The 27,711-nt window shown below is 36.2% G+C and overlaps 1 protein-coding gene across 1 annotated transcript in view; it reads left to right on the top strand.

Moving 5' to 3' along the window:
• The first annotated feature begins 846 nt into the window (after positions 1 to 846).
• Positions 847 to 27,711, top strand: part of frzb (frizzled related protein) — a 30,406-nt gene continuing 3,541 nt past the window's right edge. Inside the window, exons 1-8 of the mRNA XM_023286923.3 lie at positions 847 to 1,246; positions 12,707 to 12,955; positions 19,095 to 19,130; positions 19,468 to 19,527; positions 20,084 to 20,149; positions 24,975 to 25,179; positions 25,380 to 25,443; positions 27,249 to 27,711. The exon at positions 27,249 to 27,711 is cut by the window's right edge and continues 3,541 nt beyond it. Coding sequence (XP_023142691.2) covers positions 862 to 1,246; positions 12,707 to 12,955; positions 19,095 to 19,130; positions 19,468 to 19,527; positions 20,084 to 20,149; positions 24,975 to 25,179; positions 25,380 to 25,443; positions 27,249 to 27,308 — 1,125 coding nt within the window. The 5' untranslated portion in view covers positions 847 to 861 and the 3' untranslated portion in view covers positions 27,309 to 27,711. The remainder of the gene's footprint in view (positions 1,247 to 12,706; positions 12,956 to 19,094; positions 19,131 to 19,467; positions 19,528 to 20,083; positions 20,150 to 24,974; positions 25,180 to 25,379; positions 25,444 to 27,248) is intronic.

Below are 27,711 nucleotides of genomic sequence, written 5' to 3'. Positions count from 1 at the left end.
TGGTGTTGGGGCGTGGTACTTGGACACACCTTTAGATTTATCATCCAATAGATTTAAAATCTGTTTGACCAATTATCCAATGACAGATGGACACCTGGTTTGGGTTTGACCTTTGCCTCATGTCCATTTTTACTCAGTTTGTCCAGTAAAAGGCTGTGAATTACTACAATTACTGTGCTCCAGCTCCTCTTTTTATTTTCTGAACATGTTAATCGGTTTGAAATTGCACGATTCCTGTTATGATTTCCATGTGGAGTTCAGAAATGTAAATTTTTAGAGACCTTCTGGTTTCTCCAAATACGCTTTTGCATTGTATTGATATTTTGTATTGTATTCTTTATATATATTTTTCCTTTTTGTGCACTGTTGGACTTCCTTCATGTGTACAATAAATCTGGAGAAGTTGACAATAAGGTCTGCTTTTACTAAATGTGAGCATTGAGTTTATTCAAACGAAACCGACACATTCAGAGTCTAAAGGGGCCTTACGAGTTGTTTGCACTTCCTAGTTTTATTTAAATAACTGTTCAAATATTTCACTAAGAAAGCAAACACCAATGGAAAGCCAAAAAACTGACAACTTTTGTGCAGAAGAATAACCAGAATCATCACATGGCCCCTTTAGATGTATCTGAAGACCCTTTCCAGGGGCCTGAACCCCAGTTTGAGCACCACCGCTTGCACAAGTACTTAATAAGTATTTCTGCAGGTTTTCTGTACTTCTGCCATGAATGCATGGGCTTTAGTTGCAGTGCAGTATTTTTACACGTGTTGTGTACTTGTATACTAACCACACATCTACGGGCTCTTAAAGGCTTTTCCTGTGTTGACTTTTCATCTAAAAGGAATCTATCTGTTAGTATGGAGGATAAAGAGGAGGAGGAAGAGGAGGAGGAGGAGGAGGAGGAGGAAGAGGAGGAGGAGGTCTGGATCAGAAGGCGGCTCCTCCCTCCAGCTGCTGCGGAGCCACTGATCAGCAGGAAAACCGCGTCCTGGTCCGGATTTCACTCAGATCCAGTGCCTCCTTGCCGACCCTCCGTCATGCTCTCCCCGGGACTCTGCGTGTCTCTGCTGGCCGTCTCCTGCGCGCTGTGGCCGGCTGCGGTCCGGGCGGCGTCCTGCGAGCCGGTTCGGATCCCGCTGTGCCGGTCCATGCCGTGGAACATGACCAAGATGCCGAACCACCTCCACCACAGCACGCAGGACAACGCGGTTCTGGCCATCGAGCAGTTCGAGGGGCTGCTGGGTGAGTTCATGGACTTTCGTTTAATTCTGTAATGGGTTTAATTAACTCACTAACTGCTCTCAGACTAACAGAAAACATCAGGCAAAAGCGCTTTGGCAGATTGATTTTGCAGTTTCCTCAGCTTTACAAGTCTATTTTTAACGTGTATTTACATATTCAGTTTTTTAAAAGTAAATTTTGACCGTTTCACTTTTTTTTAGATGTTTTTAAACAGATTATTTTTTTTTATCCTCGAGTATTGTTCTTCCGAGTTGCAGACGCTATTCATTTTTTTAGGGTTTTCTTCAGGTTTTTTTTCTTTTATTAACAAGATTTCTTCTACCATCTATTTTTAGTTTTTTTTCCCTTTTATTATTATTCTCATTATTATTGACTTTTTTTAGTTTTTATGTAGTTCTTAAGATTATTTTCTTTGATTGATAAGATTTATTTTATTGCAGTATTTAGTAATAGAAATTTAAACTCTTTCTTTGTCATACATTATTTCCATTTGTACAAATTTATTATTATCATAATTATTGTAATAATTATTATTTTGTACTATTCATTTCCATTTGTGCAAATTTTCAGTTTTATTTATATTTTTTGACAACTTTTTTTTAGGTTTAATGCAGTTCTTAAGGTTTTTTTTTCCTTTGGTTGACAAGATTTTTTTTTTAAATTGTATTATTTAGTTCTATAAATTTGCACTTTCAATGTGCATCATATATTTTTCTTCTACCATTTATTTCCATTTACACAAGTGTTTTTCTTTTCTTCTTCTTCTTCTTCTTCTTCTTCTTCTTCTTCTTATTATTATTATTATTGACTGTCTTTTAGGGTTGATGCACAGTTCTTAAGTTTTTCTTTTCTCTTTGGTTGACAAGAGAATTTTATTTGCAGTACTTAGTTTTAAAAATTTAAACTTTTTCTTTGTCACATATATATTTATAGATTTTTATTTTTTGTTCTACCTCTATTTCCATTTGCACAATTTAAAATGTATTTTTATTATTATTATTATTATTATTATTATTATTATTATTATTATTATTATTATTATTATTATTATTATTATTGTTACTATTTTTTATTATTGATATTATTATTGACTGTCTCTCTAGGATAATGCACAGGTCTTAATTTTTTTCTTTGATTGACAAGATTTTTTTTTATCATAGTATTTTGTTCTATAAATTTGCACTTTTTCATATTCTTCATATTCTTTTTCTTCAACTATGTATTTCCATTTGCACAAATTTCATATACATTTTATTAATTTTTTGGGTTATTTTTCTCTAGTTGACAAGATTTTATCTTTTTATTGCATTATTGTGTATATATAATTATTAATATCAACTTTTTCTTTGTCATGTATATTTATATATTTTATTTTTTTTTCTCTACCATTTTGTTCATTTGTACAAGTTTTTTTCTTTTTTCTTTTTTTTAAAAAACTTTTAAGGTTAATGCAGTTTGTCGAGGTTTTTCTTCGGTTGACAATAATTTATTGATTAACTTTTTTTTTAATTGCACTATTTAGTTATACACATTTGCACTTTTTCATATTTATCATATAATTTTATATATTTAAATTTTCTCTTCCCCATTTCACATTTTTTCTTATTCTTTATTTTATTTAATTTTTAAAATATTTTAAATTTGATTTAATTTTTTTTTTTTTTTTTTTTTTGCACATTTCTTAAGTTTTTTTGTTTGGTTGACCAGATTTTTTTCAGATTACAAACCATATTTTAGTAATATCTTGAATATTTTTGAAGAAACCTATAAACACTGATTTAATGTGTAGCTACATGATGTATTTTAAAAGCCTCTTATATTATCTATTGTTTCAAATCTTCGTCTTTAAAGTACCTTAAGCTGTATGCTAAGTGTAGTGGAGCAGAAATCACAATATTTCCCTCAGAAATGTAGCAGAAAATGATATAAAATGGAAAATACTCACGTAAAGTACAAGTGCCTCAAAACTGTACTAAAGTACAATAACTGAGTAAATATACTTGGTTACTTCTGTCACCATCAGACACCATCTATTAACTCATTAACACAGAAAAACATTATTCCTGAATAAAACTAATCCTCTAATTAATGAACTTAATGAACTGATTAAAAGATCTGATCAGCAAACATTATTATTTATCTCATTCTGCAATTTTCCAACGTCATCTTGAGCCATTTTCCATGTTTAATGACATTTTATAGCGCAAATAAAATAATAAAAACAGCCAGTAACATGAATCCATAATGATAATAAACAGTATTTTCAGCCTTGTACCTTTAAATGCAATTTTTAGACTAAAAGAAAATTTTATAAACACATGGAAATGAAGGAAAGAAAGACCAAAGAATATCCAACAGCAATATGTCTGTTCAGAAACGTCTCTTTGGGGGGTTTTTTTTACTTTTTATTGTCGACATAATCATCAATTTCCTTTTGGGAGAACTTTCTTCCTCCTATCTAAACAGCTCACAGTGTTGCCCTGTGGATTATGGAGAAGACGCTGATTGATCCTGAACATTTGAAACACTGAATCCACTCCTGTGAAGGAAAGTGTTGCTCCTCAAATATTTGCTCCGTCTGTCAGTCAGTCAGTCACACCGAGGCCTGAGGACTGACGGCTGTTTCTGTTGACACAGTTGTGCAGGTGGAACAGCGATGCTCTGTCTGGACATAAAGCTCTTCTTCTCTTAGTGATGATCCATCAGCAGCAGATGAAATGTGACTTCAGCAGTTTTCAGGAGCACCAACCTGTGGATTATTTGTGAGATTTGTTGGTGTTGTGATGAACATTTGAGCATCTCCTCAAGGTTTTTACGCTACTCCGGTGGTTAGCGTTAGCAAACAAACAGCAATGCAGCAGAGTTGGGCGACTTGTTGATGTTTTCCAACCTTCAATCCAACAACCTGCAACTGCCAGTATATTCGGGACTGAGTATTTTACATGCAGTGATTTATTTGCGGTGGTTTTTCACACTACGACACTGACAATCAATGATTTTTTTTAATTCCGTTTTTAAACATTTTAATTTATGTTCCTGTTTTTTACAGTCACTATGTAAATTTCACTTTTTTCAGTGACTTTACTAAATATTACTTGTAATTTAAAAAACAGAAAAAAATATGGAAAATAATATATTTTTTAATTGTTTCTATTTTTATCCTAAGTATACATATTTTTCTTCAAATAATGCCAGATATCTGTAAAATAGTGATGATTTAAGTTTTAAAAATGTTTGCAAGAACACAGATTTTTAATGCAAATGCTATTTACAGAAAACAGGAAAAAATATGTAAAATAATATATTTATTAAATAGTGTGCCATTTTTGATCCTGAATATATATATTTTTCTTCAAATAATGCCAAATATCTGTACAATAGTGATGATTTAAGTTTTTAAAATGTTTGTAAAAATACAGATTTTTAATGCAGATACTATTTACAGATTAAACAGAGTAAATTAATGTTTTTTCTGTGATTTCTTTCTTTGACTAGATGTCTGTAATTTAACTAAACTGAGGAAACCTGTAAAAATAAACATAAATTGTTCCTAAAAAACCCGTACAGTTAAAAGAGACTATTTTTCTTATTTCTTGTTTTTTTTTACAATGCAATGTGCTACCTTATGCTATATTGTTTGTATTTCCACTAAGTTGCAATCATTGATGGACTTTTTCTAGGAAGGTCAAGAAGCAAAAAGCAAGAATGCAGATTATTATTATTATTATTATTATTATTATTATTATTATTATTATTATTATTATTATTATTATTATTATTATTATTATTATTATTATTATTATTATTATTATTATTATTGTTATATTCTTTGGAAGCATTTGGGATCACATTTTGAATATCTACTTCAGTCCAGTGGAGATAAATGAGCCAGTTTTGGATATTAAATAGTACAACATTGACAATCATTTATTGATTTTGCGTTTTATTACAATCGTATGTTTTTGTAAACCCATCTTACAAACTGCCAAACTTCATTTCTTGGACTTTACAAACGGTTAGCATCATAAACACCTTGGATGTGTCAGTTTTGCATGAATTTTTTGGGAGAAATTAGTCTTCCCTTCACACGACACTGTCTACTGTGGTAGACCGAACTCTTCAGCTACTGTAAGCATGCAGACCGACTTATTGCTTTTGCTATTGGTTAAGTGTCTTTACTTTATCATCGTAGATGCTAATTAGCCTTTCCTGTTTGGACCGATGCTGTAGTGGAGAGATTATATCGTCATATGTTTGCACAAACCCAAAAAACGTGCGAAACAACATTTGTATACCTGTTTTTAAACTATCTAGACACATGAATTTCAAAGTGGCTGCAGCTACGTGTTGCTAATTTGCTGCCAGTTTCTACTAGCAGACAGTTAGACTTGTGCTGTCCAGGTTATTGATGTACTGAGTTAAGTTCTCAGAGAGGCAAACCATTAAATTAGGAAGGTAAAAAGACAAAAAAAAAAATCCTCTCAGCAGTGGACTCATCAAATCGCAGATACATTTGTCAACCCAACAGTGTACTTGCGTTTCCGATACCTGCAGCTCGGACCCAATTCTTCAGCAATAATTTTCCTTTATTTGGACTTTTTCTCTACTAATTGTAGCTCATTGTTCAGGTTTATTATCCTCCCGAGGCACCAAACTTCTACTGAGCTTCAGCTGGACAGAAACCTTGACTTTATCCTGCAACAAGTCTGACTGACCAGATGTAGACTGAGGGTATAAACCCGCCATTAGCTGTCTTTCTTCTGTTTTTTCGCTGTCTAAGTGGCACTGTTTTCAAAATCCCCTTTACTATGTGAAACACTACCAAGAAATCCCAGCAGCAACCTACCACAAAGAAAATTTAAATCTTTAAATACGGTTTTAAAAATGTTTTTTAATGCAGATGCTATATACAGTTTTGGCCCGTTACCTTATGATTAACATGTAAATTAATACTTTTTTCTTGATTTTGTTTTTTTAATTCGATATCTGTCATTTCATTAAACTGTGGAAATCATAAGTTGTTCCTCAAAAATTACAGTTAAAAATAATTTTTTTGTTTATTTTTATACAACGGAAGGTGCTATCTTATGCTATCTGGCTGCATGTCCACTAAGTTGTAGTCATTGATGGACTTTTTCTAGGAAGGTCAAGAAACAAAAAGCAAGAATGTTGTTTACTTGGAAGCTTTGGATATTAAATTTTAAATATCTACTTCAGTCCAGTGAAGTTAAACGAGCCAGTTTTGGATATTAAATAGACACATATTAAGATGCAAGCTGGATGGTACATGAAGTGTTTTAATTTGCTTTTTTAGAGCATTTTCTACTTTTTAATAAAACACACACATTGATGAGATGGCCATGATCTGAGACAGAGGTTTCAACATTACTACAAATATAGTCTGTAACTTAGTTTTTTGTGATTTGGCTGAACTTATCCTTGGTTTTCCAATGGCTTCTAGACGAGACCAGCTGCTGAGATTCCTTCTTCTCCTGTTGAATATTCAGGAGGAACCCTGCAGTCGAAGCTGCTGGATGAGGTCCGAGCACTTAAACCGTCATTTCACTTGGAGATTATGGAAACATTTTTGTGGAAACCATCACTCTGATTACATTTTTTTTTCCAGAAAAGGCGTAAAAAAAAAAAAAACTGGCTCGCTCACAGCACTCGGTGATGGAGGAGGAATAGCTTGAAGAGTTGGTCAGAGTTCCAGCCCAGTGTTGGTTTCTGATTGGACTGAAGCCCTGATCCAAGATCCCATGTATCTCAGTTCTGGGTGGCTGCTGCACGAATATTCCGGTCTATCATAGAGTTAGTTACAGGAAAAATGTTGAGAACATAAACTTCTGGTTGAGTCTGTCTTTGAGCGGTGGACGCCATCCAGAAAACACAAGAAATGACTGAGTATCTGAACTGATATTACTGGAATTTTCCATTGTTTTCTTGCCTTTTCGTGATGAATAACACATTTCTACAAGTTTTACATGTTGGTAACTTTTCCACATATTGAGTTAATTATGTTCCTAGATTCTACCAGTTGAAAAATGAAGCTCTTCTTTGGGTTTACTACAAGCAGTTTTGAATTTTATTGTCATCTTTTGAGTCTTTACTGCTTTGCCGCTGCAGGCAGGATGAGTTTCTATGCTTTTTTTAACATTTCAATTGGGAAAGTTGATGCTTTCCTGTTCCTAGCTGTGCTTTGAATGCACAAATGTGATGTAAATTGCATATTATTTATCAGATCTCAGTGTTTCCTATTTACTTGTGATGGTGGTGGATGCAGAAGCTCGTAGTTAGGAGGGCAAGAGTGTTAATTTACCAATGTTCCCTAAACGCCTCACATCTGTAGATGCTTTTAGCTTCTCTGTACACACAGAAGCTTCTAGTCTCTACTCAGTTTTTGCAGCCCAAACAGGTGTATAACCAAAAATCTGCTTGAAAAGACTGAAATATTATGTTCTACTGTCTTGTTTTCCCTCAATTGAAACCAAGTGAGTTTATCTATCTAGACAAATGTCAGTGTTTAAGCCCTGCTGTGCTCACAATAGTCCCATATACAGTTTTACAATACAAAGACTGTGCATACAGCTGGGTTTTATCTTCAACTTGCAGATTTTAAAGCTCCCTTCGACCTGAAACAGCAGATTTTTTTTGTGAAAGGAAAGGAAAGTGTTGTCGGGACTGATAAAAATGCAAAAAAAAATGACACAGAAGTTGGAATTTTTTCCTCAGTTTGGCTTGTTTAGCTGTAAATCCTGAATGGAACTTTGAACTTGGGATTTTGGCAGGTTACAAACTGCATATTTTTTATTATTCTTTTAAGTACATACTTCAGGAGCCCTTTACAAACGACATACTATTGCATGCTGTACATCTGTTGTCGACTGCAGTGTGAAATTTGCTGTTTTTTAATACTTGAAACTGTGGGATACGTGAAGAAAAGCTGCCTGGGTGACACACAATATTATATATGGATATTTTAATGTACAATAGGAGTTTACAGCCAGGCGAGCTGCTCTGTAAGGCCAAATATATCGAGAATGTGGAATTAATGTCACCCTGAGTGGCTGCTATGTTTAGTTTTTGGTTTATTTGGCAGAAAATTTGGTTAAATGTGATGCAGAAAGGGGGAAAACCAAAGAAAATGGACACTACTAGGAGAAGAAAAGGTATTTAGATAAAAAAAAACATAGATCTATAAGTTTGTGGCTGATTAAACCCACTGCCTCTGACTACAATCTAATGGCTGAATGTTTCTGAAAGTTTGGCATTTTGTTTGGTTTAAATGAAGAAACTAGTGCTGCATTACCATACAAAGTGTGGCTGAGCTGCTTGTGAATTAACAGATTGTGTAGGAAGAAACTGCAAAACTGTTAGGTTAGATTTTTGTAACTTTTCACCAAAGAAATCAGCCTCCAAAGCAGCTGGTCACAGTGCATTTTGTTCTTTGTATGCAACAGATTAAGATCAAGTCATGCTATATTACATGAACTTGATCCAGTTCTATTTCTACGTCTGACAGACTGGAACCCGGTAACCTTGTTCTCCCCAGAACAGAACATTCTAGTCTGCTGTTTTGTCTCGACACATCTGCTGAGACCAAATATCACAATCTGTGTAATATCTGAGGTGAAATCGTCACTCTGCAGATCTGCACGTTCTGTAAACACACCGTCTGACTCAGTAAACTGTACGATATATCTCCATTTTCACTTTCTTTATCTTCACATTTCTACCTGAAGAAGGTAAATATTGCACACTTCCAAGTAAACAGAATGGTGATCTGATTTGTGCAGGAGGAACCTTTAAATGTGGACGTTCAGAGCCGGTAGTTGCACTTTTGGCTTCAAATCTGGTGGTTTTGGATTCGTTTTTGGAGATTTTTGGTGCTTTTTGGGTGGATTTCTGCTGGTTTTTGGCCACATTAGCAGCAGAGTGGTTAATGTCAGGCAGTGGGTTCATCTCTCTGTGCAACTGTGGGATAAATTGTGGTAAAATTTGGTGCAATCGTGGACTTTGTGGTGCAGCCCCGTTATGGTATATGTAGGAAATATCATCATCATGTCACAAATTAAGTTTTTCCAATAGTTTTATGAAGAAATTCCTGCAGAACTAACGATATTACCATCAGACAAAAGCTGCATTTTTGTATTAAGAGCTAATTAGTTGTACCTTATACATGGTGAATATGATGAACATGAATATTTATCATACTAATTTAATTATCTGAATATATATTTATATTTTTGGTTGTTATCGGAAAATAATTTGAGTTCCATGGCTAAGAGAGAATGTTGTTACAAAGAAATACAAACTTTATAATGTAAATATTAAGAATACATGTACAAAGGAAGCTGTAACAAGAAAAAAAAGTGAAATCAAGTGGAATTACTATGAATCATTTTCTGTTATTTTACAATTTTTCCCTATTTTGTTAACTTGCAATTTAATAATTAATATAACCAGAGAGGAAAAGTGCTCATTTATATGTTAACTGTAAAAAAAAAAAGCCAAAAAATCCCCTAAACTCTAAATACTGGGATCAAAAATCAGTATTTTTTTAAACGTAAATTTACTCTTTACATTTGGCTGGAAAATGACACAATTTTCTGTATTTAAGCCAGAAAAAAGTCCTTATTTTCCAGATATTTACCATTATTTGGAAGAAAACGTGTATATTCAGGGTTGAAAAATGTTTTTAAATGGTTATTACACATATTTTTTTATGTTTATGCTAAAATACAGTTGATATCTAGTAAAAACACAGATAGTAAGTATTAATTTACATGTGTGCAACAACACAAGACTAGAAAAATAGTATAACACTATATATCAGTGGTGTCTGCAGCTGTTCATGTACAATGAAGTTTAATTAAGTTTAAATAAGAAGTTTTATCTAGACTCTTATCCCTCTAGCAGCCGGTGACTTCAGACTTAAATATTTTGATCCTTTTAAACAGTCACATTTTGAAATATTACCTTGTCACTTATTTAATTCCACTGCTCTATTTGTGCAGATTTTTTTCTATTAAAAAAAGTACTTTTTTGTTGCAGTGGATTTAATGTGTGACTGTTTCACGCATTCATTTCATTTCTTTTAAAATAAGCTTTAATGTAAATTTCTCACTTTTAAGTATCCTTAAATGTAAATTTAAAGGTTTTAATAACCTCTGTGTTGTTTCTGTCTTAGAAATATAAAATAAAATAGTTAGAAATACATTTAGGGACTGACCGAACTCAGAGCTCAGTTGAGGTTGGAGCAGTGGAGGGAGAAAGTGGAAAGGTTCGAAGCTTCAACCAGAAAAATGTCCTAATGAAAGACCAGCAAGCCGAAAACCAGGAAGCAGTTTCAGGTCACAAGTTCAAAATATTTCTATGACTTCATTGTGAAGCTGCGCGGCCAAACCTCAGGCAGTAAAAACGCTGATCCGTCCTCTGCCCGGCACTGAACTCTTTCTGGTCTGTGTGAAGCCTGCAGCAGGATGGTGGTCGCTATAGGTCCGGTGTGTGGTCAGACGGAGGTCCCTGAACGCACCACGCCTTCACTGATGTAAGAAAAGGAAGTCCTGAAGAGAAACAACTTGAGTTCAAATTAACTGAGCCAAGACTGAATAATCATCCTTTAAATACTTTCACACCCTGTAACTAAATACATTTACTGAAGTACTTCGGTACAAATTTGAGGCACTTTGTTTTTTTCATCACCACTTTATACTTTGACTCGACAACAGTCTAGAAGGAAATATTGTACTGGCCAATTAAAGGCTTCAGATGAAGGTAAACTACAGAAACACGAGTCTTTTTCCATCAGCAGCTTTCAGTAAAAACAGAAACTAAACCTCCCATCTAGTTTGAACTGATGGTAACATTAGCAAGTAAAGCTAATCGAGTAATATTTCACAAATGGAAGCTAACTAGTTAGCCTAACTTTCTGGCTGACATTTTGCAAGTGGAATACAACTCAGCAACTTCCCAAATGTTAAAAAATGTTGATAACTATCAGTACGTGAATTTCAGATATGGTTTTGCAAGGCTATCGAGTTGGACATTGGTTCCCTATGTGTTTTTATTTCCATTTTGGATTTCCGTTTGGAATCCACTCAGTTTGTGAGAAATCAGATTTCGTCTATCATCTTTGGCATGGCGGCTGCTTCTGTTGACAATGAGAACCTATTTTAAATCATTTTGTTATTGAATTTGTGAATGAAACGCAGTTCAGTGTTTTTCCCCAAAACAATCAGCCATGTAAAAGGGATCCACTGTAAGCTGTAGATTATAAAGTAGTTTTTAAAGAACCCACATTGTACTCATTCACAGGTTGATAATTTTATTTTATGAGATGTACTAAAATATGTTTACATGCTTTAAGGTAAAAAACAACAGCACATTTTTCTCATACTGTACATTTTTACAGTTTCTCCTCTGTCTGAAATATTCCGTTTTAGCTCCTGTCTCTTTAAGTCCCGCCTCCTTAGAAGCCCAATCTGCTCTGATTGGTCAAATTTGTTATGTGATGATGTAGTTAAGTAACAGAAAAAAAGCCTGGACTTGAAATTTCAAACATTTCAGGCTGGTAATGAGAGTTTTCTGTGTAAGGTGTGAACTTGTAAGTTTACTGTAATTTTACATGCACAAAGAAGCAGCTATATCAGGCACTAGAGGACACAAAAAGCAGAATTTAATTTCTTTAACTTGCCCCTGTACCTAACAAAATTGGTAGATTTTAAGTTTTCTGGTTGGATGTTTCTTCCTGAAATGTTTTTGTTCCTTTAGTAGTCTTTTTTAACTTCGATCACAAAAGTTTTAATGTCCATACACTTATACCTTTTGTCATAATTTAGACTGATGACCATTCAAAGCCTTTGAAGAACGTTGTCAACGGGGAAAATTAATACACAGATAAAGCTGAAACAGCCGAACAAGCTCCTCATCCTTCACATATCTACAAAATGGTCCAATTTGTAGCTCATCATGGTAGTAGAACTGCAATGATTAATTGATTAATTCCTCCATCATCTGTCAAATAAATCATCACATATTTTGGTAATTTTTTTAAAAGTAATTTGTTTAAGAAAAAAAGTATAAATTGGAATGTTTACAGGTTTCTTTGTTCCTCTGTCACAGTAAAGTGAATGTCCTTGGGTTGTGGACAAAACAAGACCTTTTATGGACGTTTTTCACAGTTTTCTGACATTTCATAAACCAACTACTAATCAGTTAATCAAGGAAATAATCTAGATAATAATATTGTTTCCTATAGGTGTCAAATCTAAGTCAACTGCTGTTGTTGGAAAACTCACCTATTCTCTGATAATACACCCAAAACAGTCTTAAAAGAAACAATATAAAGATTTCTGTTTCTCAGATATCATTATTGTTCATATAACCAAAGATATCCTCAATTGCTGGTTAGAAAACCCTCGTAGTAACTCACCTGTCTGTGTTTTCTGACTTGTTCAGGCACTCACTGCAGTCCAGATCTGCTCTTCTTCCTGTGTGCGATGTACGCTCCCATCTGCACCATCGACTTCCAGCACGAACCCATCAAACCTTGCAAGGCGGTCTGCGAACGGGCCAAGTACGGCTGCGAGCCGGTGATGAAGCGCTACAACCACAGCTGGCCGGACAGCCTGGCCTGCAGCGAGCTGCCGCTGTACGACCGCGGAGTCTGCATCTCGCCTGAGGCCATCGTCAAGGCAGAAGGACCAGGTATAGTCATCATCTTCTACTATTATCATCATCGTACTGAGTGTTCCAGTGCAGCTCATGGCTGGGAGATTATCTAAAGGATTGGTTTGGAGGTTTTATGTGTCAAAAACATTACAATTGCTTTGTATAAATACCAGTTTTTTTCTGTTTGACAAAAAAGTCATATAGAAAACTAAGACCAGTAGTATAAAGTATTTTTACAACCTCAAAAGTTCAAAAGTAGAACATTTTGTGCCCAATACCAGTTAGGTATGTCTCTATCAAGTTTTTTGACCCCCATCCGACCCAAGTAATTTGACACTTAGGATCCGTAGAATATATTTTTTCCAGACAGTACACACTTAAAGTACATTAAAGTTGTTAAAATCAACCCAATGTCTATGCTTGACAAATGAAAAGCTATGCCATGCATAAGAAAAAAATCTGCATCCAACTTGTTCCTTCATGTTATATTGGTGATCAGGAACCTTGTAAAGCTCCAGTAGGTCTGAAATATAGTGTGTTCTCCAAAAGCCTCCGAAAACCTGTTTTCTCTACATACATGTCAAAAAGTGTATTGTACCTCAGCTGTAGTATGTGGTTGTTCCACTAGGTGGTGCCTCTTACTATCTAATACTGCAGTGACCAGAGAAGGTGGTCACTCAGACTAAGGACGGGTCCCGTTGGCAAGCAGAGACAGTTGTGAGGGTTTAATTAGCAGAGGGCACCATGACAAAGGCTTCTGTGATGCTTAATAACCTCCGGCTAGAGATAATATGTTTATGTTTCATGTCTTTGCAGCCCAAATTATGTGTCCATTGACTGGAACAGTAATATTACCATGTTGCCAAGTACTGATTAAGACAATTGTTTAAGATAGGCATCCTAGGGTCCTGCCACTAATTGTGCTTTCCATTTACAACACCTGTGTGACAGCAGATTGGGCTTAGGTTTGTGCTGATCCCAATTGATTAGAGAAATGCCTTGATTGGACTGATGTTATCCTTTGGTGCCAGTTCAAGAAGTTTATGTGTGGTTGATTTAGCCATAAGAAGGTGATGGGAGTTTGGGTCAAATTTGCATCCTATGACTTTCCAGTTCATGTTTTTTGAGACGCAAACCCTTCATGCTAACCCTGATTAAAGAAGGTGTTGAATTCAGTCCAGATCCCTGTACACTTGTGTTGTCTTATCTTTGTACTGACTTGGAAAGTGGCCTCAACAACTGCAGCTGCAAGTTCTCCGTGTCAAATGAAGAAATGACTGATAAACTGTCCTTGAGGTGGTAGAAACAAAATCCGTGGCCGTTATTTCTTCATGACAAACATTTGTGGATCAGTGTAATATGTCAGTCAACAATATTCTTATCTCCTATTGGTTGTTGGTTCAATCCTTTAGCCTCAAATTTGAGATTAGTCATCATTAGTCATCAGTTTTCATTGACAATGTATGGTTTCTAGTCACCTCATCATTGCTGGTTTCTTAGTTAGCCAGACATGCTAACATTTGCAGCTTAGTTTGTCCATTTCTTCTTCCTCTTCTTCGGTTTTTGAGCTGCTAAAAACCATCAACACACATCCAAACAGTTTAAATTCAGAGTACATCTACTACTGAAGCTTGATGTTGGGAAATGCAAACCTTGATTCAGACCTTGTGTGCTTCGTTATGGTTGTTAAGACGGTCTGCAACCCATTGGAGTGTTTACTCATACGGGTCGCTTTGGCCAACATCCGCTCAGCTTCTCTATGTTTGGCTGTTTAATTTCTGCAAAGATCTATTTCACATTTACAAATCTACAAACGCCCGGCGGTGTTGAGCTCAGATTACAGATGCCCACGCTGACAAAACTGTTGCATCACCGCTTGGAGCCTCGGACTGGTTTCTGTAAACACTGCAAAGAGGAAATGTTCTGGTCCTTTTGAAGTTTAAGATGAAGTTTATCTGAGCAGAAGTGGTCACCGATAATTAAATTTAAACACAAACCAAACTGTTTTGCTTCTTACTACATTTTTCAGTGGAGTTTAGACGTTCTAACACAACTGTGGCTCCGCTTGACTTTAGTACTTTCCCTTAATTTAACATATTTACCAAATGTTTGGACATCGTCGCTTTGAGGGAATTTTTGTGCATTTCAAGACAATGTTTCAGTAGGAAAAAAATTAATTTTAACTTTTTAACATATGCAATTAAGAAAATAGTGCAGTATACTTGCAATAACATAGTAAAAAGTGACTGATTTGACCACATTAAACCACTCAGATTCATGTTCCTCGCTGTCATTATAGATGCTTCTTCCAAATTAGGATATTTTACTGTCTTTTCTGAAAAAAAAGTCTAGTTTTCTGTTCTTAGCTGAGCCCTGGCAGTGTTTCCTGTCATGTTTCTCCTCTCAGCAGTTTGTTTCTGCTCCCTCTCCAACAGATAGTGTGACTCATTTCCCCTCCGACTTCACTCCCACTGACTTTCTCAAAGAGCTCCTTGATACAGGCGGCCCACTCCTTTTACACTCAATAAAACCCTCACTGTCCTCTGCTTCTTAAAACAGGCCCGAGACCAGCGGGTCCCGAAAAAAACCCTCATCTCAATCCCCTCGACCTCCATAACGATACACCCACGTATCTCTGAGTGGCCCCGGCTCGGCTCGGCTCAGCAGGGCTTTGGGATTTTCCCTCGGCGTGATTTGTTGATTTTTTTCTGAGGTTCGGTCAGGGCAGATCGCTGAAGTCATTCCACTGACTTTCTCCCGGACTCTGGCCTGAGTGTTGCTGTTGAGAAGTTTGTTTCCTGTTGGAACCAAAATCTGAAGCTTGTCGGAGTGTCACTGTCCATTGCTGACTTGGTTGCATTCGAAGACACAAAAACGAAAAGTCATCTTTGCAGTCTAGAGGTGTAACAGACTGTAGTTGATCTGTATGGATTCCTAACTGTGTGTGATTGATTTAAAGTTTAACCATCACCATGAAGTATGTACAAAGCTTTAGAGATCGCAGTCCTCCGCCAACGACAATGCCCGATCTTAAATTTTTTGAAGAAAGAAATCCAGATCTGAACATTTAACTGTCCGTGCTCCACCTCACCTCCAAGTTTCATGAATAGTTTTTGCGTAGTCCCACTGACAAACAAATGAACTTTATTTATCTAGCACCTTTTGAAAACAGAACTTACAAAGCACTTTACAGAAGGTCGATCAGTCCAAACAGAAGGTGAGGAAAGAGAGTTAAACATATCAAAAGATTTTCAAAATAAACCACCAGATAAAATAATAAAACAGCCAAAAATGCCATATCCAATTTAGGAAAAAGAACAAGTGGAATAAAGGAAAATAGAGGATAAAGCCATAAAGACGAGGCTACAAGTAATATTTATAATAGTACGATTAAATAAATGAAATTAAAAGGTAAATAAATAAAAGGTAAATATGACAAAAATGAACAAATACAATACAATAAAACAGACCGGAAAAATAGGTGACATCACATAAAACCAAGCCTATAAAAATTAATTTTAAGGCGTGAATTTGTAGAAGATTCTGCAGCTTCATCTTCTCAATCAGGTCATTCCAAAGCCAAGGCGTTCCGGTCACCGGCAAAAGTTTGGTCACCGTTAGATCCAAGCCTTGACTTTGGAGCAGTCAGAAGGTCCCACCTGAGGATCTGATACTGAGAACTGGCTCATATGGGGTGAAATAACTTGGGGCTGAACCCCAATGAGCTTTAAAAGTAATCAGTAAAATCCGAAAATCAATTCTAAAACAGACAGAGAGTCAGTGGAGGGAAGCCAGGATTGAGGTTATGTGGTGAGCTGCTATATTCTGAACCAGTTGGAAGCAAGATACTTTGGGTTGGAAAGGAGGGATTTACAGAAACTGAGACGTGTATCTATGGAACACTGCAGGCCTCATCAATCCGTTAAAGTGAAGCGTTGTGTCATTAAGAGGTAGGTAAGGTGATATTTGTCATTAATATGAGAAGAGACAATACACCAAGTGATGTATAATGTATAAACTGCAGCTGATAAACTGTGACTCTGTGTCAAGTTCACCTGTCTGATGTGAACCAAAGTCCACAATGTGATCCATCATGTCTTCATATCTAATTGTGACCAATTACTGAAGTTGCTGCCGTTGCTCTGTGAATGTTTTCTCTCTATAGAGATGCTTGTAGATAATCTACTGCACTCTGATGCTGCAGGTATTTGATAGATGAAGGAAATATTCCTAAACAACCAGAAGCGACCTGCAATTCTTTGTGTAACAGCTCATCTGTTTGATGTGAAGACTGGTAGACATAATTCTAGCAATTTATTGGTTACTTGCACTGTTGTTCTTTACATGCAAATATGTGATATGGAAATGTTACTGGGTCCATCTTAGTAAGACTACTAAGAGAAGATCCAATTATTCCCTTTAAAGCATTGATGGTTGTGGACTGACTTCTCTGAATCTGTATGTAACTACCACTTATAGAAATAACAGATTTATTAGTTATTTTTGCGTTAAACTGCTATGAAGTTAAGAGGCTGAATGCTCCTTATCGTATCCATTATTTTATGCCCAGTGCTGTCCCGGTCTTTGGGGGAAAGGATAGAAATTTATGAAGAAAAAGAGTCAAATTCAGCCTTTCTTGAAGTGTTAGCATTTGATCCATTTCAGTTTATAATATTTAAAACATGCTCAGTCAGATATGAAGTCTTTGGAAATCGATATAATTCTTGCAGAGTTGTTGGCTGCTGTTATCATTTGAGACACTTTAGGGTCAGTGGATGATAGAATAGTTGTACTGTTTTTAATTTCGCTCAGCTAAAGGTGCCACATGTACAGATAGACGCACATGTTCCAGATCTTTGATTATGAAAACGGATGAGACTAATTAGATGTTCGGTGGAGCTGACTACATGTTTGTTCATGCTAGCTAGTGTGTCCTTATATTTTTCATGATCCATACATTGATTCAATCTGAAACTCAGAAGTCGTGATACAGTCTGAACCGTGAATTTAAACCTCTGTTGCATCCCTGTTATACATCTGTATTGTATGTGTATTGAGAGTTCTATCTGTTGTTTTAAGTATATATTTCTAAATGGTGTTTTGTGATATGTAAGTTTTTATTAGGGAATCAATGAAGCACCCTACTAATTACACAAAAAATGTGTATAACAACATTAGCTTGTAGCACAAAGCTCCATTCTGGATAACTGCAAACATGACGCTGGTTACCAACTGGCAAATCATGGTGATGCTGAGCTGTAAATTACCAGAAACACTGTCAGAAACCTGAGAGGAAACCGAGATATCTGTGGGTGAATTAGGGTAAAATTCTGTCCAGCTGGATGTTCCCAGAAAACCTCTAAAAGGAGTCGTCCTGACCTGATGCCCAGATAACGCCAACTGGCGTCTTTCTACACAAAGGACGGCAGTTTTATCTTTGGAATCTTACAGATATCAAACATTGAGCCAAAGCAGCCTGTGAAGGTCGATTTATGTCCACAATCTGAACGTTTCAGCCCAATAAGTGAGGGTTGAGACTTGTCGCATATCAGATTCTCCACAACATTTCGGTACAACATCTGCATTACTGATGACGTGGCACCAATCCACATGTTGAACTTGGATTACACAAGGAACCAAAATATGTGAATACCTTCTCTTGGGCCTGCAACAAACCCCAAACCCTCAAGTCAGGCTTGAAATGGTTAGTTCCAACAGCGAAAGTCATCAGTATGTTGATTGTTCAGTCTTTTCAACACTGAGGATATCATCTTACCCTTTCTCTGCCGCAAATAATCAAGAAAATAGGGAATGTGTTCTACTATACACAGTTATGATGATCTTTTGATGCATGTATTAGCTGTTTGGTCTATAAAATATCAGAAAAATGGTGAAAAACTTGGATCTCTGTCTTCCAAAGCCCAAGATATCATCCTGTCTTGTTTTGTCCAAAATCCAATGATAATCAGTTTATTGTCACAGAGGAACAAAGAAACCAGAAAATATTCATATAACAGAAGCTGGAATCATAGGATTTTGACTTTTTTTTTCTCTTAAAAGTTACTCAAAATAATAATCAAAATAGTTGGCAACTAACTTAATATCTGACAGCTATTTGATTATTTATTGTAGCTCTAGTTAAGACCTCATCTGTTGTCTCTTTGTGTCTCCACAGATCCATATCACCAGGATCCATCCAGATGTAACCCAGGTGAGACTTTAAACTCTCATCTTTCCTGAACTATGATCGGTGTGTCAGAAGATGAAGCATGTTGTGTTAGATTGGTTGATATTACAGCACCATGCAGAGGTTTTGGTTAAAAGTAAAGCAAGAAGAAATGTTTTTTGGAGTCAATCAGACGTCTCTGAACTGTAAATTAGATTAATCAGATTGGGTAAATCATCTCTAACCGTGTTGGGGTTTATCCAACCAATAAACAATCTTAGAGTTTCCACATATGAGAACATGTTGATCAAAAATAGTCTATGAACCAGTTCATCCAGTTTACCAAAAAAGCTAATCTTTGTTGGGTTTCATCTTCTCACAGAATCCAGTCCAGACTTCCCAATGGACTCCAACAACTTCCACTGCAGAGGACCAAACGGAGGTAACCAGTCTGTCTCAGTTTTCATGCTAAGAATTTTTTTTTCATTTTCTTGCTGAGAATTGGAAGTAAAGATTGATACCACTCAGCATCCTGTATCTGGTTAGCTTAGCTTAGCATAAAGCATGGAAATAAGGGGAAATAGCTAGCCTGGCTCTGTCCACAGCCAACTAAAACCTCACTAATTCAGTTTTTACGTCTTGTTAAATGTGTGTAAAAGGAGGTGAAACAGCAGGTTGTGCTTCTACAACTTCCCTTACATTGACAAATATTATACTAAGCATTATTTCTGTACTACAAATATCAATTGAGAAGTAAGAGCGACCAAAGCTCAAGTGTCCAAGAAGGCAAACAAATCTGGGAAGTCAATTCAAAACAAATCTAATGGATCTACTTCTTTATTTTAACCTTGACACAACCAGGAATGATACAGATGTTTTGGAGTTGACTTAAACTCTCATAAGTCGTGATTATGAATGAGAAACACCAAATTCATGCCCAGAAATTTGGACTTTTAACGAGATGGAGCCTGAATACAGTTTCACTCTCTTGTCTGTAGATCGCTGCAGGTGTAAGGCGGTCAGGATGTGTATGAAAACCTACGTGAAGAACAACTACAACTACGGTGAGTCAAATATGACACGGAAGATTGTTGTATTTAGGTCTGACACCATATTTTAATGAAAACACACTAACTGTATGTATGTGAGATACAGTCTTTGATGGTATGGTTCCAATTGGGCTGATTATTGTATTGATTCGTGTCTAGAAAACCCCAAACTGTCCAGATCTGATTGTTATTGCATCATTTGGGCAGTTCGTAGTGATTTGTTGGTGCATTTCTAAACCTAAATGTGTAAATATCCAATCCTGGTGCAAGTGGAGATGCTACTGAAGGGAAAAAACCTTTCATTTTTAGTGTACAATTGTGGGTTTTCTCACCAGTCTGAACTGTGCAGCTCCATTAGGCTGTTAAAACTCTGTTTAGTGTCACTGAACTGTTGAGCAGATTCTTTTTCTCTGACCTGTTTTTCCCCTTCATGTAAGGGGAAAGATTTCTGTGCCGAGGCCGTTAGCTTAGCTAGATTAAATTAGAGAGCAGAGAGGCAGTTCCAGATGATTAGAGCACACAGGCATGATTTGGCAAATCCAGCAGAGATTTCCATGTGGACTTCACTAATGCTTCTGGCCGCAGAAAATCCATTTGGGGATTTTTTTTCCAGCCATCATTAAACAAGAGCTCACTTTCGAAATATTCAGATTGAACTGAAACAGGAGTTTAGTAGAAGCATGGTGACGTGTCAGAGTGCACAAGGTGGTCTTTATATATTTTACTCTGCAGCTGATTTTACTGTTGACTCCTGTTTCTCCTCCATCTCTGCAGCTTCTACCACTTTTGTTTAGTGTATTCGTTTACTGTGTTGCTCCTGAAGTGTTTGCATGGATTTACTGAGACGCTTTTCCATGTGTTGCAATAAATATTTACTTGCTGCTGTTGGACGTTTACTGGTGTCACTGGCAGCAGAGCAGATTTCTGTTTGTGTTCTTGGAATGGAAGCAGAATGACAGAAAAACTATAAGACAAACTGCAACAGCTCACAGAAACTTAAAACACAAGAGGTTTTAGAGGAGAGAAATGAAAAATTACCAAAAAAATAAAGAAAATGACCCCAAAGAGATGCTAAATGCTACAAAGTGATGAAAAATGACTACAAACTAGAACAAAACAACACCCAAATCATGCAAAGCGACTACAAAAATACACAAAATGACAACAAACAGATGTAAAATGAAAATGAAGTAGCACAAAATGGCACCGTAGAGATCAAAAATGACTACAAAGAGACACAAAATGACACAAAAAGAGAAGAAAAATTATTGCAAAAATGTACAAAATGACCAAGAAGAGACAGAAAACAATGCTTAAATGGTGCAAAAGGACTACAAAGAGACATATAATGACATCATAAATATTCAAAATGAGTACAAAAACACACAAAAAAGATGAAAAATTATTACAAAAACTTACAAATGACCCCCAGGAGACACAAAATGACATTAAAATGATGCAGAATGTCTACGGACAGAACAAAAATGACATAATGATGCAAAATGATTACAAAGAGGCACAAAAAGACACCATGAAGATGCAAAATGACTACAACGAGACATAAAGTGACACCAAAATGACGCAAAAGGACTATAAAGAGATCAAAATGACTACAAAGACACACAACATGACACCATAATGATACAAAATGACCCCAAAGAGACACAAAATGACACCATGAAGATGCAAAATGACTACGAGACATAAAGTGACACCAAAATGATGCAAAATGACTAAAAGAGACACAAAATGACATACTAAAGATACAAAATGACACCATAATGATGAAAAACAACTACAAAGACACACAAAATGACACAAAAGGACTACAAAGAGACACAAATGGACTCCAAGGAGCTGAAAAATGACAGTTACTTGCATCACTGGCAGCAGAGCAGGTTTCATTTCATGTTCTTGGGACGGAGGCAGGATGACAGAAAAACTACAAGACAAAGTGCAACAGCTCACAGAAACCTGAAACACCAGAGGTTTCTAATCAAGACACTCACCAAGTCCAATGAAATCTGTCTTAATTGTGACAAATTGCCACCATCTGGGTTTTTGGAGCTTCGCTCTCTTGGCTGTCTCTTTAATTGCCCCATGTGTCACATCTGTCAACCCTTTCTGCCTTTTAATGTTCATCCAATAGAATCTGATGAGAAAAAACACACACAGGAAGCTTGTTAATTTCAAAGGAAGCTTTGTCTTCAAAATGTTGAAGCATAAATCTCTGAAAATACATAAATGGAAAAACTGCACACCCCAAAGTTGCCTAAGTGAAGTCATTGTCCTTACAAAATACATAGATTAATCAATTAGTTATCAACAGTAAGTTAATCGCCAACTATTTTAACAATCAGATGATGTTTAAGTATTTTTTAAGCAAAGAACTCAAAATTCTCTGATTTCATTAATATAAATATTTACTGCTTTCTTTACTTTTCTTTACTCCTCTGTGACAGTAAACTGAATTCCCAAACACCAAATGTCTTTAGATGTCTTGTTTTATTAGAGAAAATGTTCAACCTCTCCCTAAAATTACCATTTAAAATGAGCAAATCTGCAAATATTTGGCATTTTTCCACTAGTTTGATATAAAAAAAAAAAACCTAATGACTGAAACTCTTAATCAAACCAAAATACTAATTTTCTGTCAATGAACTGACTAACCTGATGACCTTTAAATCTTGGGTTACGGTTAGGGTATTCAGTGTAAAGCTACAACAGTTAACGAATTAATGAGTTGGTTGTCAGCTATTAAACATAAACTATTTTGATTTAAGAAATAAGAAGTCCAAATTTTGTGGTTGCAGCTTCTTAAATGTGAACATTTTCTAATTTCTTTCCTTCTCTATGATAATAAACTGAATGTATTTGAGCTGTAGATAAAACAAGACATTTGTCATATTGGGCTTTTGGAAAAGTTTTTCACCAATGTGTGACATTTTATACACCGTTAAAATGACAAAAACTACACAATCAGCAGTCTTTACAACAAACTCTGACTTTCCTGACTTGCAGAATTACCTTTTAATTCACATTATCTGTACCAGTGACTGATGTCTGAATTAGTGGTTCAACTTTGGATCTCAAACGTCACAGAAACTGAACCAGTAACATAAAATGTGCAAAGAGATTAAAAGAGGTGTTTATTCTGGTGTCTCAGGATCTTTACATCATTACTGTCTTTAGGAGCAGCTGTTGTTTCAGCACCAAGGACAGCAGCCAGACAAACTGTCTTCAGGGTTACTGAAGGCTTTTAAGCTACATCTGAACTGTACAAGAAGAAACTGGGTGTTTTATTTATTGGCTTGTTTGGCATCGGTTTAAGGTCTATGTGTTCTTAGGGAAGCTTGATCGATTGTTCTTCACAACACAGGAGATCAGTATGACAAAAAGAGACCACAAACAGATGCAAAATGACTACAGAGAGGCATATGATCACAGTCAAGAAGTACAAAATGACTGCAGACTCAGGAACTGTAAAGACACATAAAATGTGTGCAAAGAGACATGAAATGACACCAAAATGATGCAAAATGGCTATAAAGACACACAAAATGATGACAAAGAGGTTTAAAATGAAAACAAAGAGGCATGAAATGACACCACAGAGTTGCAAAATGACAGAGATGCAAAACAACTACAAGAAGACACAAAATGACAACAAAGAGACACAAAGCAATGACAGAGTGACCTAAAGACACAAAATCAATCAATCAATCAATCAATCAAAAATTTGTAGAGCACTTTTCAACAACATAGAAGAAGACCAAAGTGCTTTCCAGACAGAATAATAAACAAAACAATGCAGTTTTTGATTACTATAAAACCATAAAACCCATAAAAACACAAAACTAAGAAAAGCATAAAACCATAAAACCATAAAAACCATAAAACAGTCCTAAGATTCGAAAGCACGTCTGAATAAATAGGTTTTCAATCTAGACTTAAAAAGCTGCAGGTTGGTAATAACGCAGAGCTCGAGTGGGAGTGCAAAATGACGACAAAGAGATGCAAAATGACAACAGAAACATACAATAACTACAAAAAGATGCAAAATGATGACAAAGAGATGCAAAATGACTACAAGAAGACACAAAGCAATTACAAAGTGACCTAAAAGACACAAAATGATGACAAAGAGATGCAAAATGACTACAAAGAGACACAAAACGAATACAAGAAGACACAAAATGGTAACAAAGGGACACACAATGATAAACAGATGCAAAACAACTACAAGAAGACACAAAATGATAACAAAGAGACACAAAGCAACTACAAAGTGACCTAAAAGACACAAAATTACAGCAGAGATGCAAAATAATCATCATGTCAAAGCGACACAAAATTACTACACAAACACAAAATGACAACAAAGAGACGTAAAATGACTACAAACAGGCACAAAGTGACACTGAAGAGACACAAAGCAACTACAAAGTGACTAAAGATACATAAAATGACTACAAACAGAAGAAATGTAGTTTTTATAAATAAGACAGATGATGGAAAAAGAAGAGAACACTCTAGAAATGCTTCAGAAAGTGCCCCTGTTGTGGATTAACCTTGATGTACTGTTGTCACGTCCCACATGACTAAACCAAATGGAACATCTGGAGAAAATTTAGCCTCTATAGTTCCCATTTTGTCTCATTTAAATAATCACTTTGATGTTTTGTTCATGTTTTTGTGATTTTGCCCTCAACAATGTCCTCTTTTGTAAACCATCCAACAAAACCAAGGTAGAAATGAGTCAAATAATCACACACACAGTAGCTGGAAGTTTAATTTGAAGTCTGACGTGTCCACGTATGCTGACGACTGTGTCCTCCAGTGATCAGGGCGAGGGTGAGGGAGGTGAGGAACCGAGGTCTGGAGCCCACAGCGGTGGTGGACGTCAAGGAGGTGCTCAAGTCTTCTCTGGTCAACATCCCCAAAGAGACGCTGACGCTCTACTACTCGTCCTCCTGTCTGTGTCCTCCTCTGACTCCGGGGGACGAGTACCTCATCATGGGCTACGAGAACGAGGAGACGTCCAGGTACATGAGATTTAACAACTTTTAAACCTGAACTCCATGCAGGTTGTTGAGGTTTTTGTTCTCTTTCGTCAGTCATGAATCAGACTGTTTGCCCCTTTTCATGTTGCTACTGCTCAGATGTTATATTTTATAAAATTATAGTGTAATTTCTTCTGTTGTAAGCTATAACTTTCTACAAAAAACCCACTTTGTGTGTGCAGGTTGCTCCTGATTGACACCTCCATCGCTCAGAAATGGAAGGACAAAATGGGCAGGAAGGTCAAGGTATGTATCTCACTGACGCTAACTGGTGTTAGCCTCTTAATCTCTTCTTTAGCACTCCTGTTTTCTGCTCCTGTCACATTTTTACTCACTGTGGATTCATGTTTCAATGCAATAGGAAGCCCTGCACCTCTATAAAAACAGCACAATGGTGGCCAAAAAAGTAGAGAGAACTCAGAAATGACACCAAAGAGATGCAAAACAACCATAAAGAGACACAATATGATGCCTTACTGATGCAAAATGACTACAAAGAGACACAAAATGACGCAGAAAAGTCACAAAATGACACCAAAGAGATACAAAATAACATCAAAGAGGCAAAAAATGACACCAGAGATGCAAAATAACATCAAAGAGATGCAAAATGACTATAAATAAACAAAATGACTACAAAGACACAAAAAATGATGCCAAAGAAAGAAAATGATGCCAAAGAGATACTTAATGATCATAAACAGACCAATATGATGCCTAACAGATGGAAAATGACTACAAATGGGAACAAAATGACACCAAGGAGCTGTAAAATGACGAGAGAGACACAAAATGACACTAAAACCATGCAAAATGGCTACAAAGAGACACAAAATGACAATAAAAGACACAAATTGACACTAAAACCATACAAAATGGCTACAAAGAGGTACAAAATGACAGCATGATGGAATATCGCAATTTCAAAGTCTAGATTTGGATAATTTCCACATGGAACCTCACTTTACACATGATTAGTTCAAGGACTTCAGTTTTTCAAGTTTCTGGCTCAGCTAAATGGTGTAATTCTGGATTTTTTTTTTTAAACTTTCAAACAGATTTTGGGGTCTCAATTGTTGTCAGGGACTCTAGATTACATGAACAAATTCTACAGTGGGGCATCAGGGAGTCACTGATGAAGTGTAAACTAAGTTACAAATCAAGGCCAAAGTCTACGACTTGACCGTGTTCAAACGTCTAAAAGTTTCTTTAAAGATGTTCGGAAAAAAAATCACCAACAGAAGTCAGCATTCGGAGGGCAGCAGGATTTATTTGTCGACAAAAATCCAGGAGTAATTCTTAGCAGTAAAAACACCCCAAGAAGAACTGAAGATACTGAGCTGTGCACCGTCTTTTATGCTGTGAGCGTTGGTCATTTTTCCACGCCTACAGGGCGTATGATAGGAGGGACAACTGTGACACCATTATACTTTTCTAAATCTACTGGTCAGATGATGCGGTCAGGTTATATTTCACTCCAGATCACTTTACAGAAGACATTAAGCATTAAGTTATCATTAGGTCATCTTTTACAGAGAACATGCCCAGACATGTTCAGATTTTTTTGCTCCACATCTTACCCTTATTATTTAGTGATAGATTTCATGCATATTATTCCAATATATGTTAAATGTCATAGTAACTTTTGTTTTACTTCTGGTCTTTATCTAATATCATTTGCCATAATTATATCATCTCTTATTTTTAGCACATCGTGCCCAAAAAATATTACACTACATCATCCAGTTACTGTCATCCGCTGTCATTACCGAAAGCCTGGGGCATTTGTGTTGGTGCTTTTTTCTCCATACATGGCACCTCCAGCTGAAAAAAACTGGAAACCCTTAAAGGATTCTGTGAGCCACTTCATCAAATTTCACAATAATGATAAACACCAGCAGCAGAAAAGGACTTTAAAGGAATTCCATCGATTTCTAAGTTTGCTCGTTAAAACCACACTTTTTCTACTGCCAGCTGGTGGCGCTGTGCCGCACTGGTCTTGTGTATTCACAGATGTTGTCTCTCACTTCCTGTCTTGTCTTTCTGTCCAGAGATGGGATCAGGTCCTGCAGGGAAAAAGCCGAGCACCTCTTCGCCGGAGTCGCCACTGAGATCTGACTGTTAGTGTGCATGGGTGTGATTGTGTATGTGCGTGTGTGTGTGTGTGTGGTTGTTTGTTTGTGTGTGTGTGTGTGTGTGTGTGTGTGTGTGTGTGTGTGTGTGTGTGTGTGTGTAGATATTGCACTATCACAGGCTGTTGTAGCTGAATGTAGTTCATCTCTTCATCTATCAGACTGTTTGGGGTTTTTTTTGTCATTTATTTTCTTTGCACAGACATTATTTAGTGTGCGTTTAGTGTGTGTGTTTGTGTGTCTGAGTGTGTGTTTGTGTTTATACACCAGAAGCACTCGGTTAAGACCAGAAAGGGGGCGGAGCTTTAAAGCTGTAGTACTAAACCTACGCACAGCCATACAGCATGTACGTGACACTTTTTTGTTTTTATTTTTTATTTTT

Source organism: Amphiprion ocellaris, chromosome 11 (assembly GCF_022539595.1).
Source record: "Amphiprion ocellaris isolate individual 3 ecotype Okinawa chromosome 11, ASM2253959v1, whole genome shotgun sequence".
Taxonomy (NCBI): Eukaryota; Metazoa; Chordata; class Actinopteri; family Pomacentridae; genus Amphiprion; species Amphiprion ocellaris.
The sequence above is the reverse complement of the archived record's forward strand: the minus strand, read 5'-3'. Positions and strand labels throughout refer to the sequence as shown.